Source organism: Meles meles, chromosome 2, assembly GCF_922984935.1.
Source record: "Meles meles chromosome 2, mMelMel3.1 paternal haplotype, whole genome shotgun sequence".
Lineage (NCBI taxonomy): Eukaryota > Metazoa > Chordata > Mammalia > Carnivora > Mustelidae > Meles > Meles meles.
Window position 1 is genome coordinate 48,090,371 of NC_060067.1, and position 17,025 is coordinate 48,107,395.

The following is a 17,025-nucleotide window of genomic DNA, read 5'->3' on the forward strand; positions in this document are numbered from 1 at the left end:
GAATGGCCTTTTACATTTAAAATGTTTAATAGGAAGACATTACCATCTACCTAAACCCACATCCTCTCCAAATGAAATTATTGTTGCCTTCAAATCACTTTCCTTAATAATTGGAATCTATGGTACTAAGTCAAAGGATTTCAAGAGTTTTATAAATAAGGTAATTTCTAAGCCATGAGATGCAAAAAAATTACAAAAGAATCACAAATGTATTGAAAACTCTAATTGGGTATTATCTATTGCCTTGTTACTTTTTATAACTTTTGGGACTTCATCAAGATCAAAAGCTTCTGCACAGCAAAGGAAACAGTCAATAAAACAAAGAGGCAACCCACAGAATAGGAGAAGATATTGGCAAATGACACTACAGACAAAGGGGTGATATCCAAGATCTGTAAAGAACTCCTCAAACTCAATACACAAAAAACAGATAATCACATCAAAAAACGGGCAGAAGACATGAATAGACACTTCTCCAAGGAAGACAAGCAAATGGCTAACAGACACATGAAAAAATGTTCATCATCACTAGCCATCAGGGAGATTCAATTCAAAACCACATTGAGATACAACCTTACACCAGTTAGAATGGCCAAAATTAACAAGACAGTAAACAACATGTGTTGGAGAAGATGTGGAGAAAGGGGAACCCTCTTACACTGTTGGTGGGAATGCAGCCACCTTGGAAAACAGTGTAGAGATTCTTTAAGAAATTAAAAATAGGGGCTCCTGGGTGGCTCAGTGGGTTAAGCCTCTGCCTTTAGGTCAGGTCATGATCTCAGGGTCCTGGGATTGAGCCCCACATCGGGCTCTCTGCTCGGCAGGGAGCCTGTTTCCCCGGCTCTCTCTCTCTGCCTGCCTCTCTGCCTACTTGTGATCTCTGTCTGTCAAATAAATAAATAAAATCTTAAAAAAAAAAAGAAAGAAAGAAATTAAAATTAGAGCTACCCTATGACCCTGCCATTGCACTACTGGGTATTTACCCCAAAGATACAGATGTAGAGAAAAGAAGGGCCATCTGTACCCCAATGTTCATAGCAGCCAATGGCCACAGTTACCAAACTGTGGAGAGAACCAAGATGCCCTTCAACAGATGAATGGATAAAGAAGATATGGTCCACAAGCAGGAAACAACGTGTGTTGGAGAGGATGTGGAGAAAGGGGAACCCTCTTACACTGTTGGTGGGAATGCAAGTTGGTATAGCCACTTTGGAGAACAGTGTGGAGATTCCTCAAGAAATTAAGAATAGAGCTTCCCTATGACCCTGCAATTGCACTGCTGGGTATTTACCCCAAAGATACAGATGTAGTGAAAAGAAGAGCCATCTGTACCCCAATGTTTATTGCAGCAATGGGCACAGTCGCCAAACTGTGGAAGAACCAAGATGCCCTTCAACGGATGAATGGATAAGGAAGATGTGGTACATATACACGATGGAGTATTATGCCTCCATCAGAAAGGATGAATACCCAACTTTTGTAGCAACATGGACGGGACTGGAAGAGATTATGCTGAGCAAAATAAGTCAAGCAGAGAGAGTCAAGTATCATATGGTCTCACTTATTTGTGGAGCATAACAAAGAACACGGTGGACATGGGGAGATGGAGAGGAGAGGGAGTTGAGGGAAACTGGAAGGGGAGATGAACCATGAGAGACTATGGACTCTGAAAAACAACCAGAGGGTTTTGAAGGGGCGGGGCAGGGGGTGGGAGGTTGAGGAACCAGGTGGTGGGTAATAGGGAGGGCACGTACTGCATGGAGCACTGGGTGTGGTGCAAAAACAATGAACACCGTTACGCTGAAAATAAATTAAAAAAAAAAAAGATAGGGTCCATATATACAATGGGGTAATATGCCTCCATCAGAAAGGATGAATACCCAAATTTTGTATCAACATGGACGGGACTGGAAGAGATTATGCTGAATGAAATAAGTCAATAAGTCAAGCAGAGAGAGTTAATTATTATATGGTTTCACTTACTTGTGGAGCATAAGGAATAACACTGAGGACACTGGGAGATGGAGAAGAGAAGTGAGTTGGGGGAAATTGGAGGGGGAGACAAACCATGAGAGACTGTGGACTCTGAGAAACAAACTGAGGGTTTTGGAGAGGTAGGGGGTGGGGGGCTGGGTGAGCCTGGTGGTGGGTATTATGGAGGGCATGCATTGCATGAAATGAAAAAAAAAAAAAAAACAATGAAAGTAAATAAGTCTTTAAAAGCCATATAATTTAGTGTGTAAAAATTTTGAAATTATAAAATTAAAAAACGATTTCCTTCACACTGAAAAAAATAAAGCAAAATAGTTATAACCCTGCTATCTAAAGGAAAAAGATTTTAGTAATTCTCTATAAAAGTAATATATTTATTCAAGATAATTTGGAAAAAAGAATAATAATAAATAAGTATCCAAAAGCTTCTATCAGCCAAAAATAACCACTGTTAATATTTTGTTCTCTTCTTTCATTTGTTCTATGCATGTGTGTGTACAGCTGAGATATACACCTGTGTATAAATATTTAATTAGAGTGGAATTATATTGTTTTATATTTTGCTTTTTCCATTTAGAATTATATACATTTTCCTATTTCATTATATTCTTTCAAAAGTAACAGTTTTTAAAAAAAATTTTTTTTTATTTGACAGAGATCACAAGTAGGCAGAGAGGAAGGCAGAGAGAGAGGAGGAAGCAGGCTCCCCACTGAGCAGAGAGCCTGATGTGGGACTCGATCCCAGGACCCTGGGATCATGACCTGAGCTGAAAGCAGAGGCTTTAACCCACTGAGCCACCCAGGTGCCCCAAAAGTAACATTTTTAAGGGCTGTATAACATTGTCTTTTGGAGATACCATGCTATATATATGCAAGCCTTACTGTTACTCATTTAGATTCTTTTAAATTTTTAAATATTATCATGAACATAAATTTCTGCATTTCCCCAATTCTTCCCTTTAGATAAGGTTCTAGAAATGGAATTACTAGGAAAAAGGGTGTGAATATTTTCTGAGAGGGAACAATTTTCTATTTTTTGTTTATTCAATTCATCTGTCATCCATCATTTAAAAACAAACAAACAAAAAAAAAAGGTATCTACTGAGCATCTGCCAAGAGGCAGGCACTGTGCCAGAAGTTGAAGATACAGTTCTGAAAGGAGAGACACTGATCCTGCTTCACAGAGATGGCAGAATCTAGAAGATAGTATAGACAACCCAATATTGTGGGAGGAGGTATAGGGGGCCTCCTGTATGGAAGATTGGAGACAAAGAAAAAGTACCTGAGAATCTGAGATCTCAGGGTCAGAAAGCCTTCCTACAGGAATCATCATGTAACCTGACACCTGACAATGTGCAGAAGTTAGCCAGAATATGTGAGATTTGTGGGGAGGCAGTTTCAGGTAGAAGCAACAGCATGAGCCACAGTTCTTCTGCTGGAACAACTGAAGGAAGTCAAGTATAATTAGATAGAGGCAAATGTAGTGGAAGTATGCAGGGGAGAGACAGGAGGGTGAGGAACAATGTGAGGACACAAGAGATAAGACTTGAGTAGTAAAAAGGAGCAAGATAATTTATAGTTTTTATAAGCAAAAATAAGAAGTTGCAGTTGTATCCTAAAAGTCTGGGAAGTTTTGGGTTTTTAAAAAAGGTTTTATTTATTTATTTAAGACAGAAAGCATGCTTGCACTTGAGCTTGAGCAGGGTGAGCAGCAGAAGGTGGGGTGGGGGGAGAGAATCTCAAGCAGATTCCCTGCCCAGCGTGGAGCCCTATGCAGGGCTTGATATCAGACCATGAGATCAGCACCTGAGCCAAAACAGGAGTCAGACCCTTAATCAACTGAGCCATCCAGAAACCCCCTAAAAGTTTGGAAAGTTTTAAGAAATGGAGTAACAAAAGATCAATTAGGAAGAGGATGAGAATTGAAGTCATATAAAACTTTTCATTTTTGGGGGCGCCTGGGTGGCTCAGTGGGTTAAAGCCTCTGCCTTCAGCTCAGGTCATGATCCCCAGGTCCTGGGATTGAGCCCTGCATTCCTCTTCTCTCTCCACCTGCCTCTCTGCCTACTTGTGATCTCTGTCAAATAAATAAATATTTTTTTTTAAAAACTTTTCATTTATATTTAGGTTACTGGATTGATAGAGAACTGCACAAATTCAACCACATAGCATATCTTGAATTTGTCTGAGCATTTCTGGAGTGGATAAAGAAACAGGCTGAATATCATCAGGTAGTATAGATTCTAAAGCCAGACTGTCCAGGTTGAAATTCCAACTCTTCCATCTACTAGTTTTGTGAAACTGGACCGATCTAAGATCCTAAGAGTAACACATTTCGCAGGCTTGTCACGAACGTGAGTAAATACTTGTAAAGCACTAGAATGGTACGTGGCAGATAATTAGAGTGCTGTGTGCTCACTAATACTATTTCACAAGAAAATAGTACTTAAGGATATTGAGAATTAAGTATAAGGATAATTATACTTAATTACACACTGTATACCAGTTTCTTCAAATACTGCTTTTCTAAAAAGTGTAGCAAAGTAGTTCTCAAATTATTACATGGAAATAGGGTTTCACAGTCACATCAGTCTGAACAACATTGAATTAAATAAAATTAAACAGCTTCTTTATTGCAGAACATCTTGGAGCCCTTAACATGCCAAAATAAATTGTATGCAACAAAATTAAGGAGTATTGAACTAAAACCCAAAGTATAAAATAAACATCCATGAGCCCACAGTTATATAATAAATAAATGGGGGGGAAGGCGGCAACTCTTCCATGCAGAAACACTCCAAATAATTTCTGCACAGACTCCCACCTTATGGAGGTAGAACATAAATGTCTCACCTTACATGTGAACCATAAACAGTGACTTCCTCCAAAGAGTACAGTATACAAGGGGGTGGGGACCGAAAAGTGACTTTGCAGTGGAGCAGCCTCACAAATACTACCCAAGGCAGTAGAGACAGGTCAACATCAACAGTGCCAACCATGTCGACAGTATATACCCTGATGTGATATGAGGAACATAAAGGGCACTTTCTATCTGTGGTCCTCCTCCAAGAACCTCCCCCTGCAGTCTAATCATGAGAAAAACATCAGACAAATTCCAACAGGGGGATATTCTACAAAATACCTGACCAGTACTTCTCAAAACTGTCAAGGTCATCAAAAACAAGGAAAGTCTGAGAAACTATCCTAGCCAACAAGAGCCTAAGGAGACATGACAACCAAATATAATATGGTATCCTGGATGGGATCCTGGAACAAAAAAAGGAAGGTTAAAACTAAGGAAATACAAATAAAGTATGACCATTAGCTAATAATAACTTATGAATATTGGTTCACTAATTGTAACAAATGTAGCACATTAACTTAAGATACCAATAATAGGGGAGACTAAGTGTGGAATCTATCGGAACTCTATAATATCTTCTTAATTCTGTAAATATAAAACTCTTATAAAAAATCAAGTCCACTAAAAAATCATAAAGTTGTGATTCTAGGAGTGAAAGGTACAGCACAGGGAATATAGTCAATGGTACTGTAATAGCAGTGTATGATGACAGATGGCAGCTACACTTCTGGTGAGCATCATGATGTGCAGAGAGTCATCAAATCACTATGGGATACACCTGAAACTATGCTCAACACCCGAAACCCTGAAACTAATGTAACCTTGTGTGTCAACTATACTTCAATAAAAAAAAAATACAAATAAAAACCATGAATTTTTAATCAATCAATTAATTAATTAATTAAACTGTGATCACCAAGAGGAAGGCAGTATGGGCCTCAATTTCCAAACTTATTTGTCCATGGAACACTTTTTTGTGGAGCATCTCTCAGGGCTAGCACTCAGCAGAAAACACTCTGGGAAATGCTGATGTACTATAAGAAACCTCTTTCCCTTATCAACCCAGAAAACTGAACACTGATCTAGCTTGCCAAAACCTGTAGAAAGTTGATTTACATCCAACTCTGAAGATACAATCAAGAGCAGAGTGGGGTGCCTGGGTGCTCAGTGGGTTAAAGACTCTGCCTTCGGCTCAGGTCATGATCTCGGAGTCCTGGGATCGAGTCCCGCATTGGGCTCTCTGCTCAGCAGGGAGCCTGCTTCCTCCTCTCTCTCTGCCTGCCTCCTGCCTGCTTGTGATCTCTGTCTGTCAAATAAATAATTAAAATCTTAAAAAAAAAAAAGCAGCATAAGTTCAAATAACTCATGAAACTTTAATAGAAAACAAATCAAATTTTCCAGGCTCCAGTTCCAATATATTTTCTGCTGACGTGTTTAATAAATAAAAGTGGAATGAAATACTAACTGGTTTTTTTAAAGTTCTTTTTGATTGTAAAGAGCAAAGAACAACTTAATAAGGAATCACCTATGCCCAGGTCCTCCCTATTGCTCCTACAGAATGTTTTAGCTAGCTCCCCCATTGTACATAGCACTTTCTACCTTACATTCCAACTATTTATGCCCACGTCTTCTTTCAATGATTAAACCATGAATTACCCATAGGCAGAATCTTTATATAATTTCTTTCTTTCTTTTAAGATTTGTTTATTTATTTGAGAGAAAGAAGGAGAGAGGGAGAGCGAGCTGAGGGGAAGGGCAGAGGGAGGCGGAGAGAGAAAGCTAAGCAGACTCCACACTGAGCACGGAACACAGCATGGGGCTCAATCTCACAACCCTACGATCATGACTTGAACTGAAACCAAGATTTGGGTGCTTAACCGACTGTGCCACCCAAGTGCTTTATATCTAGTTTATTTCTGAATCTTCATAGCACATAGTAGAGTGTCTTTTAGCAGGCATTCAGTAAAGATCTCTTAAATGAATATCACAATAATCGGTAGAACAGATGACAAGCACCTTTACTATTAATTTGACCTAAACTTCCCAAGTTCTTGCTACTTAAAGGTCAGTATGCTAAATGTAATGGGTATACAAAAATGTTTTTAAATTGTTACTGCTTCTAAGAGGCTTATAACAAAAGCCAAAAAGAAATTGCTCTAACAGAACACAATTTGTGATAAGAACTGTAAAATGACAGTGTGCTACAAGAATCCAAAAGAGGGAGAGGTCCTTTTCAATGGAGATGATAACTATCACAGAGAAGAATGTCATCGGAGCTGACCCTCACAAATTAGATGGATTTTCATAATGCTAAGCAGGCAGAAAGAGCTTTCTGGGACAAGAAAACGAAATGAGGAAAGTGTTAAAAGACGCAAGAGGAAAAGGCAAAATGATTCACTTGGAAGGGCACATAGAACAGTTATAAGAGAGTAGAGATTGATAAAGTGGAAGGGGAAGCTAGGGACAAACAGTAAAATTTTTAAATGTTAAGCTTTGGAGTAGGAACTTGTTAGGCATTGGTAGTCACTGAAGATTTGGGAGAAGGCAGTGAGATACATTATAAGGTTTCACCTGCTTGTACCTAAAATTAATTGTAGTAAGAGTATATATAATGATGGGGAGGGAGACAAGTTGAAAATCAGGTGTAAGAATAAGACAAGGATGTGAATTAATGTTTGAAACAAAGTTAGCACTCGATAAAAGGCAGTCGTCCTCCTCGTCATCACTGTGATCACCATGGTAATGGCCTTGATGATAAAAGGAAGAAGAGGCTATAAGACTATGGGAAGAAATAATTTGTAGAACTTAATGACTATTTGGATATAGAAAACAGAGATCAAAGATATTTCAAGTCTAAATTACTATAGTAATGCTAAATTAATAGAAATAGAAGGTCAGGAAGAGATGCTCATTTTAGGAACAATGTAATAAATTCAGTTTTAGACATGTTGATTTTGACATCACAGAAGAAATGTACAGTAGACAGTTAATTATATAGGATTAGAGGCAAAAAAGTTGTGGCTGCAAAGAAGACGGAAGCTGTGGAAATCTGAATGAGATGACCTGAATGTTCTTAATAAACTAAGTGGCAAATATTAAAAGCATTTAACATTTAAAATGAGAGAGAAATAGAATTAGGGGCTACACCAGCATGAAAAATCCTGGGAAAATCTAACTGGAAAGCAGGTAAGGCATGATAATAATAAAATAATTGACAGCAGCAAAATGAATCCACTGAAGGACAAATAAATGGATTTAGAACTAAACTGATGGTAGATACACAATTCATGTGACTTTCCTAAGCAATTTCACAGTTAGGGAGAAGAAAGCAGAAAGCAGATGACAGAAGGTGCCATAGGCTGAGGACTGGAAAGGCAGACAAAACAGAAGTCAAACGGGGCAAGAGGCGATGAGGTGCAAGGGAGCACATTGATGGAGTGGTACTTACGCCATTCAGACTAGAGCTTTTGTGCAAAGAGGAGAGAACTGCCTAATACAACCAGGGAGTTTAAGAACTAGATGACTGCAAGAACAAATAAAAGAAGACAGGCAGACACTAACTGGTAGAGGACATTAAGTCACATTAGTGTGACTACAGTTAAAGAATCAATTATTTCAACAAATCGTGTTCCATGGGCTAAGCACTGTGCTGGATGCCAAGAATAAAAAAACACAATCCCTGCCCTTAAAGAATGAAAAATGTGGTACGGGGATTGACAAGGTTCCTGTAAAAAGACAAGTGGTAAACATTTTAGACTTTGCAGGTCATAAGGTATCTATGCAACTACTAAACTCTGACATTGTTGTGTGAAAGCACCCACTGACAAAGTGTAAGTAAATGAACAAGACTATTTTCCAATAAAATGTATTTTATTAATTCCTATAATTTTCATGGGTCACAGATACTATTATTCTGTGGGCTTTTCAGCCAGTTGAAAATGTAAAAGAAGATAGTTTTAGCTTGCCAGCTATACAAAAACAGGCGGCAGGGCAGATCTGGCCCAGGGGCTGTGGTGTACCAACCCCTGAGTTAGTGGGTAAGACTGGAAAGAAAAGAGAGGAGAAGCATAATACATACGCAGTACATATACTTACCCATCATACGTGTTCTCAGCTACCGCAGTGGGCTTGAAGCATGGACCTATTATTTACCTCTCTACCTCTTCTTTTCCATCATGATAGGAAAATAACTTTAGTATCTTCTTTCTCACACTTAATATGCTAAAACTGATACTTTCTCCAAACCCTTTGGAAATTTTCAAATTTCACCAAAAAAATATTCATACCCAACCTTTGTACTTTTTTGAGTTTATATCTTTATAACAAAAGAGCAAACTATCTTTTCACACATGTATCATTTAATGATTATGCTTTATGACATATCAATAATACTGTCTGATTGCTAGACCTAAAGGTACCATGCAGAGATAAGAATATATTACATATTCCCTCAAATATCTTCATGTTATTGCTTCCTTTCACCATCTGATTTTGAGAGCTTTTTAAATGAAAATAAAAGTTGAAAAATAAAAAAGCTGCCTCACATCCACTGCTTGGATGGTGATAACTCAAAGCAGCAGATTATTTCCCAGGAGCAAAACGAACCACTATGATAACTGAGGCTAAGTGATGGGTTTTGAAGTTCTTTGGGATATATTTGGAAATTTTTCATGATAATCTCTGAGACTATGATCGAGAAAGGTCCACTCTGTGGTGCCCATTAAACCCCTTGGCAGTGGCAAAGTCATATTCAGTGCCATGAGGAAGGCTGACAGAGGCAACCTCAGAGGCTACTTCATAGGCTACTTCATAGGCAGGCGCACGAGGCCCTGCTGAGGTGAAGAACAGTCTAGAGGTCAAGGGCATGTGACAGAACGTGTTTCTATTTTAACAGTTCTTACAGTTTTCTGTGTAAAATCATTTCTTTTTTTAAAGTGAATTTTAGTTGTTTCAGCCCATTTTAGACAGCAGGTTCATTTGAGTTCTGTGACAGAATACAGTTAGTAAATAGCAGCCTGCTGTGAGAACAAACCAATTTCAAACACAGTATCAGTATCACTGGCTTCAAAAGCCAATATTTCAAAGGAAGAGTGAATCAGTTCATTCCCATCTCATTCTTTTAATATCATAAGGCATGAGGAATAAATGGTCACATAATACTTTTATCACATTTACAATTTTAGGCCAGTATGGTACATGATTTTTTCTCCTTCTACTCAACATTTTTAGGATAACTGTAATTATGTAGGTGTGCTTCTTGGTTACTGAAAGTAAAAAGGAAGAACATGTAAATACTATTCACGTTGCCAGAGTGGGTCTTACCCATACTATACAATACTATACAATGAATAATATATACTCCTGATATCAATCCCTGTGGTACTCATACCAATCCCCAATCTCCCAAAAAGCCAGAATGGTTGGGATATCAATAAGGATCTTCCATTTTGTATTATATAACTTGGCATGGAAAATAAAATTGAAATGAATGATAGCCAACCTGTGCTTTCCTCATGTAAACCAAAGGTTCTTTCAGATGTTCAGGAGGTGCAGCAGGGTGACTAGGTAAAGGAAACCTGCAGACAAAAAGAGGCAGCTAAATATTGTGCATTACCTTAATAACTAATTAATTTTCTTTGTTAGAAATTACTTACCTCTGTGGTCCACGTCTTAAGTGAACTAGATTATCTGTTAGCAATATTGTGTGTTTATAGAAGGTGCAACAACATAATAAAGCGTTATTACCCTACTAGTATTGTAGTTTTAGATTAGCAATTTAATCACTTGTTAAAAGTTGAATTGCACAATAATCTGAATTCATAATTTGAGGTAACTTTAAAATCACTGAGCTTTATAAATGCTCACATAAAAATTGTCAGAGCTGTTATTTTTAGCATAAAAATATTGTAACATTTAGAGGAATTTTTTAAGGTTAAAAAAAATCCATGAACTTGCTAACATATCAACTTTTTTCATTTCTCCCAATTTCCTTTTCAATATGATTATATATTTTTTACATAGTTGAAATGATAATATAAATACTATCTTTCAAAAGAGCCATGTTCTAATATATAATCCACGAATTTAATAAAATTTTAAAATGTTAATGTCTTATGGATTCTTTGTTTTCTATGTAACTTTATATTCATATTCAAAATGTATTATTTTTATTAAGAAAACATTTATTCAACAAATATTTGAGCCATTCTAGGTACTAAGTATACAGTGGCAATCGAGACAATATCCCCTGTTCTCATATACCCAACATTCTAGTGAAGAAAGACAGTCAATAATTATAAAAAGAAATTAATAGAACAATATCAGATAGTAATACATGCCATGAGAAAATGAGAGTGGCATAATGAGATAGAAGTGATTTGGAAGGGAAGGTGTCTATGGGAGCTAATACTTGAACTAAGACATAAGTGAGAAGGAGCCAACCATACAAAGATCTAGGGGAAGAACATTCCAGGCAAGAACATTTCAGGCAAGACCCTGAGTTAGGAACATTTAGAATGTTTAAAAATCAGAAAAAGCCAGAATGGTTGGGATATAATGATTGAGACACAGACTGACATGAAATCACAGAAAGCACAATGGGAAAACATAACAGTTCAACATTTACTTAGAGATTCCAGTCTCTTTCACAGAAACAAATAACTCCTATCGAAATTAGTCTTAAACACTTGTACCTACAGCAAAGCAACCATATTCCAATACTCAAGAACCATACACTGAATTTTCAAGAAATGCCTCATCCAAAGTGGGATACCAACACATAAAGTGTTTATGATATACCAAGCTTAATTATACCTATCCCAGGACTTAAGAGTAAAATGCTCAAACGTCCAAAGGAAACACATCTGGAATAGAAAAAGCAACTTGTTCAATCCAATCTCTAAAACAGTTTCACTAACTAATTATTTCTAGCTAATTGTTTTTTCCACTAAAATCTATACTCCATGTACCTAAATAAATCATCTTTCCCCATTCACAAATGAAAAAAAAATTGAGCCTCAATTTTCTCTTCTGCAAAATGGTTGTAATAAAAAATTCCACAATCATAGAGTTGATGTGACGATAACATCCCATAAGGCAACGTATTTAAAGTGCTTAGCACAGTGCTTACATAAAATATCATTTAATCATGTAAATTACCTATTAAATATTAATACAACAATAATTAAATAAGCTTAACCCCATGATCCCAAGATCATGACCCGAGGCAAAACCAAGAGTCAGTCACTTAACAGACTGAACCACCCAGGTGCCCCAATTAAGTAGTCAATATGAAGTGGGAAGAATTAACCTAGCCTACAATTAAAGTTTTAAGTAATAGAATACAAAAATTTTTCTCTCTCTTTTAATCCACTTTTTTTTTTTAAAGATTTTATTTATTTATTTGACAGAGAGAGAGATCACAAGTAGACAGAGAGGCAGGCAGAGAGAGAGGAGGAAGCAGGCTCCCTGCAGAGCAGAGAGCCTGATGCAGGGCTCGATCCCAGGACCCTGAGATCATGACCTGAGCCGAAGGCAGCGGCTTAATCCACTGAGCCACCCAGGCGCCCCTCTCTCTCTTTTAAACAAGAATTGGACAAAAATCTTTGTCATGTTTTCCAAAATGAAGTTAACAATTTTCATGTATCATCTGTATAATTCATGTGTTTATAGCTTTATTAAGAGCATATTTTTTTTTACTTAACCTAGTGAATTCTTCTACTTTACTTTTTGCGTTCTTCACTTGTCCATCTAATGATTTCTGCCAATGAAAAATGCAACACAATATACTAAGTCCACTTTATTCTTCTCATTTATGTTAGTGGAAACACTTCTCCACACCCTGGATGTGTCCTTCCCTGTGAAAAGAGCTCCATTACTGTAACATTCTTGGCCTCTCTCTAGGGTTTTACTTGTTATACCACAGAAGAGGTATAGTGTCTTATCCAACTTTTAAATTTTGGAATAATAAACGGACCATGCTCACCAATGTTATTTAACTAGAAGGTAAGTCTATTTAATTCTGGAGTTCAGTTAAAGGACTCATTTTGCTTTTGCACTAAGCTATGTCCTCTTATCTAGTCTTCACCAGTAATAAAAGTATAATTTTGATCACCCATTTGCCTTTATGTTTTATCTTATTTCTCAATTTCTTCAGAACCCAAGTGGTAAAAAAGGTATTACTTACTCCTTCAAAAATCACAACAACTTATTAAAAAATATTTATTTAATGTCTATTGTTAGGATACTGAAAATAAGACAATGAATGAAATATTGTCCTTCCCATCAAGTAAAAAGGCACTCACTGTTCACTCACAGAACAATTGCAGGAATGGATTAGACAAAAATAGCAATCACCAGTAATATCTCCTCAGATGAGAATTCACTGTTTGTAATTACACAGAACCAAATGCTTTTATTCCATCAGTACTGGACATAAAGACACAGCTACAAGCTTTCTGTGTAATAGGCAAAGAGATAAATCACTATGTTCATATTAGTTTAAGTAACCTGTGCCATCTCTATGCAAACTGTACACTTAAGACCTTACTTATCATGATAAACATCTATTCCTTGATGACTAGTACTAGGGGTATGGTCACAGTCAACTTCCATTAACAGATAGCACTTAAATATAGTATTATTTAAGAATTTTTAAATCTACTGGGAAAATGGTGATAAGCAAAGAAGTAAATACTAGTTTTTTAAATGTGTGTCTAAGCACAGGTCCACAGGCCTTCATCTGAGTCTTTATTTTTAAAAACAATCCTGATAAACTGGGTTATCTTGTTTCCTAGTTAACAGCAGATTAGAAGGGACAATTATAAACAGAAGTGTTAGAATCTAGAGAATACTAGAGACATAAGCACAACTGATAGCAGAAAAAAGAAAAGAAAAGAAAAGAAAAAGACATAAGAACTCCATTAGACTATAAACTAAACAGGAACTGATTTCTTGTTCTACACTATATTCCCAGTGCCTAGCATAGTGCTAGCACATGGTAAGTGCTCAATGAATAAGTGATGAATAATGGGATACTGAATAAACTATAAAAGCTAACTCTAGATCTTTATCCTTTATAATAACAAATAGTTATATACATCTGAACACACTCTGAGGGCAAGTCCACATTAACAAAAACATTGATTTTTTTAATGACACCAATTTTGCAAAAAAAAAAAAAGGAAGTTAATTATATTTTATATTTAGAATGGTTGCTTTATAAAGATAGAAAAAGGGTAATATCCAAAATGGCAATAATAAAAAAAATATTGATAAGCTTCAGTTATCTGAAATATTAGCTTAATTCCCTTACTATACTAGATAAATGAATTGTTAATATAAAAATATTGGTGTAAAAAACAACACATTAATTATTCATTCTCCGGCAAGACTTTGATTTTTAAATGTATTAACGTAAATGAAATGTTATATAAATACTAATGAAAAATAACAATATAATGAGTGTACATAGCAATACTATATTCATTACTTACAAAGTAAATACAGCTAAACATAACAGTATCTCAAAATATGTAGGAAAAACTCACACACTCAGTTCACTATAAACAGCATTCTGAAGTTTCTTCTCCCAACCTATTTTTTAAAAAAGAATAAAATATATGAACATATTAGTTTTAAAAATAAGCATACATCATAATTAAATTTATCTCACTAAGACTCTAACATTATATTCATTTGTGGAAGAACTTTATCAATTGCCAATTGCTGTGTGTTATTAAGGAATTATTTCCTATACATTCACTCTGTTGGCAAATACTGAGTACAAAATTATCGGTTTGACACTATTTTTTAGGCAAAACTATTGCACCATTTTCTCAAGATGGGAGAAATCCTTCTTCCATTGCTAAGGTATCCAATGAATACCAAAACAGTGCTGGCTACTGTACTACCAGTCTATCAGGAATGTACCAAGGGAAGGGCAAGAAACAGCCAGGCACTTGACAAAGATAGATCATAAGCAATTAGTTACAACTAACTAGTCAATAAACTCCGGAAGAACAAAAACATTACTATGAGGTACCATCAGACCAGTGAGCTTGGCTGCTAACTACTTGAACTTTTCTGGGTAAGTAAACCACTTAACATCTCAATTTCCTTGTGCAAAGGTTAGAATAAGCAACTTTTCTTGCTCTAAAAGAAATCAGGATTTTCTTTCTTTGAAAGGATAGAAAAGAGGAGGGGGGAAAAAGTATAGAAGGAAAAGAAGCCACAAATGAAAATAAGAGAGGGCATGGGGCGCCTGGGTGGCTCAGTGGGTTAAAGCCTCTGCCTTTGGCTTAGGTCATAATTCCAGGGTCCTCGGGGAGCTTCCCTTCCTCTCTCTCACTCTGCCTGCCTCTCCGACTACTTGTGATCTCTGTCAAATAAATAAATAAAATCTTTGAAAAATAAAAAAAAAGTAAAAGAGGAAGTGCTTAGCGAGGGGGGGGTCTCTTTATACATTCAGGATGTATTTTTATCAGGAAGTAAGCAGCATTCAAAACTGATTACTTTAATGCAGTGATTCCCACAGTGTTCCTGGATTTTTGCAGCATTTTATTGAAATATCTGAAAGTTCTAATTCTCCTCAAACAGAAACCTATCCAGCCACTGTTTCACAATTTTGAATATGTAATGGGAAGTTTAAGGATAAAATATTCCCTCCAAATAAAGTATTTTCTTATTTTGCCTTAAAGAATTGGGGGGGGAAAGCAACTTACAAACCTGATATTTTAAAGAATTCCTTAATATCTTCTTTTAGTGACTGAAGTTTAATCTCAGGTCTCTGAAGACTGGCCTAATTTTAGAAAGAAGAAGAAAAAGAAGAAAGGAAAAGACAGAAGTCAAAAGTAAGCCATTTAGGTTATTTGATATGAAGGGAACTTTAAAAAAGGAGTATCTAAGTGTGCATAAAATTTTAAAAATCCCTTTTTGAAGCCAGAGCACTTTAGAATTATCTAGAATCGTTATTAAGAGAGAAGACTTTTTCCACCTACTCTTAAAATACAGGATCTGTGATGGTACACTGCAGTCTAATACTTAACATTTTTACCTAGGATTTTTACCCTTGTGAATACTTAACATCTATTTTTCTAATAGGAAAAATACTCAGATTTTATAAATTCTCTTAATATTATATCAAACATATACGGTAGCATTTACACCTAATGACCAAAAACCCAGTTGCCTCCCTTATAAATAGATCTTCAAAAAGTGTCTTCCTCAATGCAAATGTCTTGCTCAATGCAAACCTTCATTTGCTGTGCATATTTATGGAAAATACATAAAACTATTAGTTCACTAATGTCTCCTTTATCTTCAAGTGCATGCTTCCTATTCTGTTGGTTTTTCACTCTGTAATTTTAACAAAAAGTAGTATTTCTCCCATTTATAATGTCTTTGATTATTTTCAAAGTGTTGTTCTTTTACCTAGTTCTTTTTATCAAATGCTAAAAGTCTATTCCTTAAAAAGGTATTAATATCGGGATAATCCATGATAAGCATTTTAAACCTAAGAAATCAAAAACTGATCTTCCACTCATACTTTATTCCTTCTCTTCTATTTCTTAATCCTCATCTATGAAGTCACCATGCACCAGATCTTCTAAGTCAGAAATTTCAATTATTCTTGATTCCACTCTACCTCCACAAAGATCCAACCCCTTTCTGGGAAAATGGCATTGGAAGCAGTGAGTTATTTTTTGGTTTGGGCGGTTTTTTGTTTTTGTTTTGGTTTTTTGGTTTTTTAATCTCCCTGATTTCCATATAAAAACAGACCAAGCAACTCAATAGAAAAACCCAAATCCCGCAGAAAATATTTACAAAACTTGATGATAAAACTTAAAATACAAACAGTTGGGGACAAACCAAGAGCTACAGACCTGTATGGTATTAGAATTTGTGCAGGAAAAAGCAGAAGTAAGCAGTGGGATATGTGATGGATGTGAAAACAGCAAGACCCCCAAAATAGCTAACACTGTTTTCCCTGAAACATACGAAAAAAGGCCAATTTTAGAACATGAGCTAAAACTGGGAGAGGTTTTTGCCTACGTGAATATAGCAGATGAGGTCTGAAAAGACTGTGGCAGCCTAGCACCTATGAATTTTTGACACTGGCCAACCAGCACCCCTTTCCAGACAAGGCCATACTGAGGAGAAAATACTGGTAG

The 17,025-nt window shown here is 36.2% G+C and overlaps 1 protein-coding gene across 4 annotated transcripts in view; it reads right to left on the reverse strand.

The window, feature by feature from the left end:
* The window catches only part of TBC1D19 (TBC1 domain family member 19), a 151,861-nt gene that overhangs the window by 105,873 nt on the left and 28,963 nt on the right, over positions 1–17,025 (reverse strand). For 2 of the 4 annotated variants that reach the window (XM_045998271.1, XM_045998270.1), the window contains exons 2-4: positions 15,581–15,653; positions 14,404–14,449; positions 10,356–10,431 (exon numbers count right to left, since the gene is read on the reverse strand). In XM_045998271.1, coding sequence (XP_045854227.1) covers positions 10,356–10,431; positions 14,404–14,449; positions 15,581–15,653 — 195 coding nt within the window. The remainder of the gene's footprint in view (positions 1–10,355; positions 10,432–14,403; positions 14,450–15,580; positions 15,654–17,025) is intronic. The other 2 variants (XM_045998272.1, XM_045998273.1) reach the window with 2 other exon arrangements.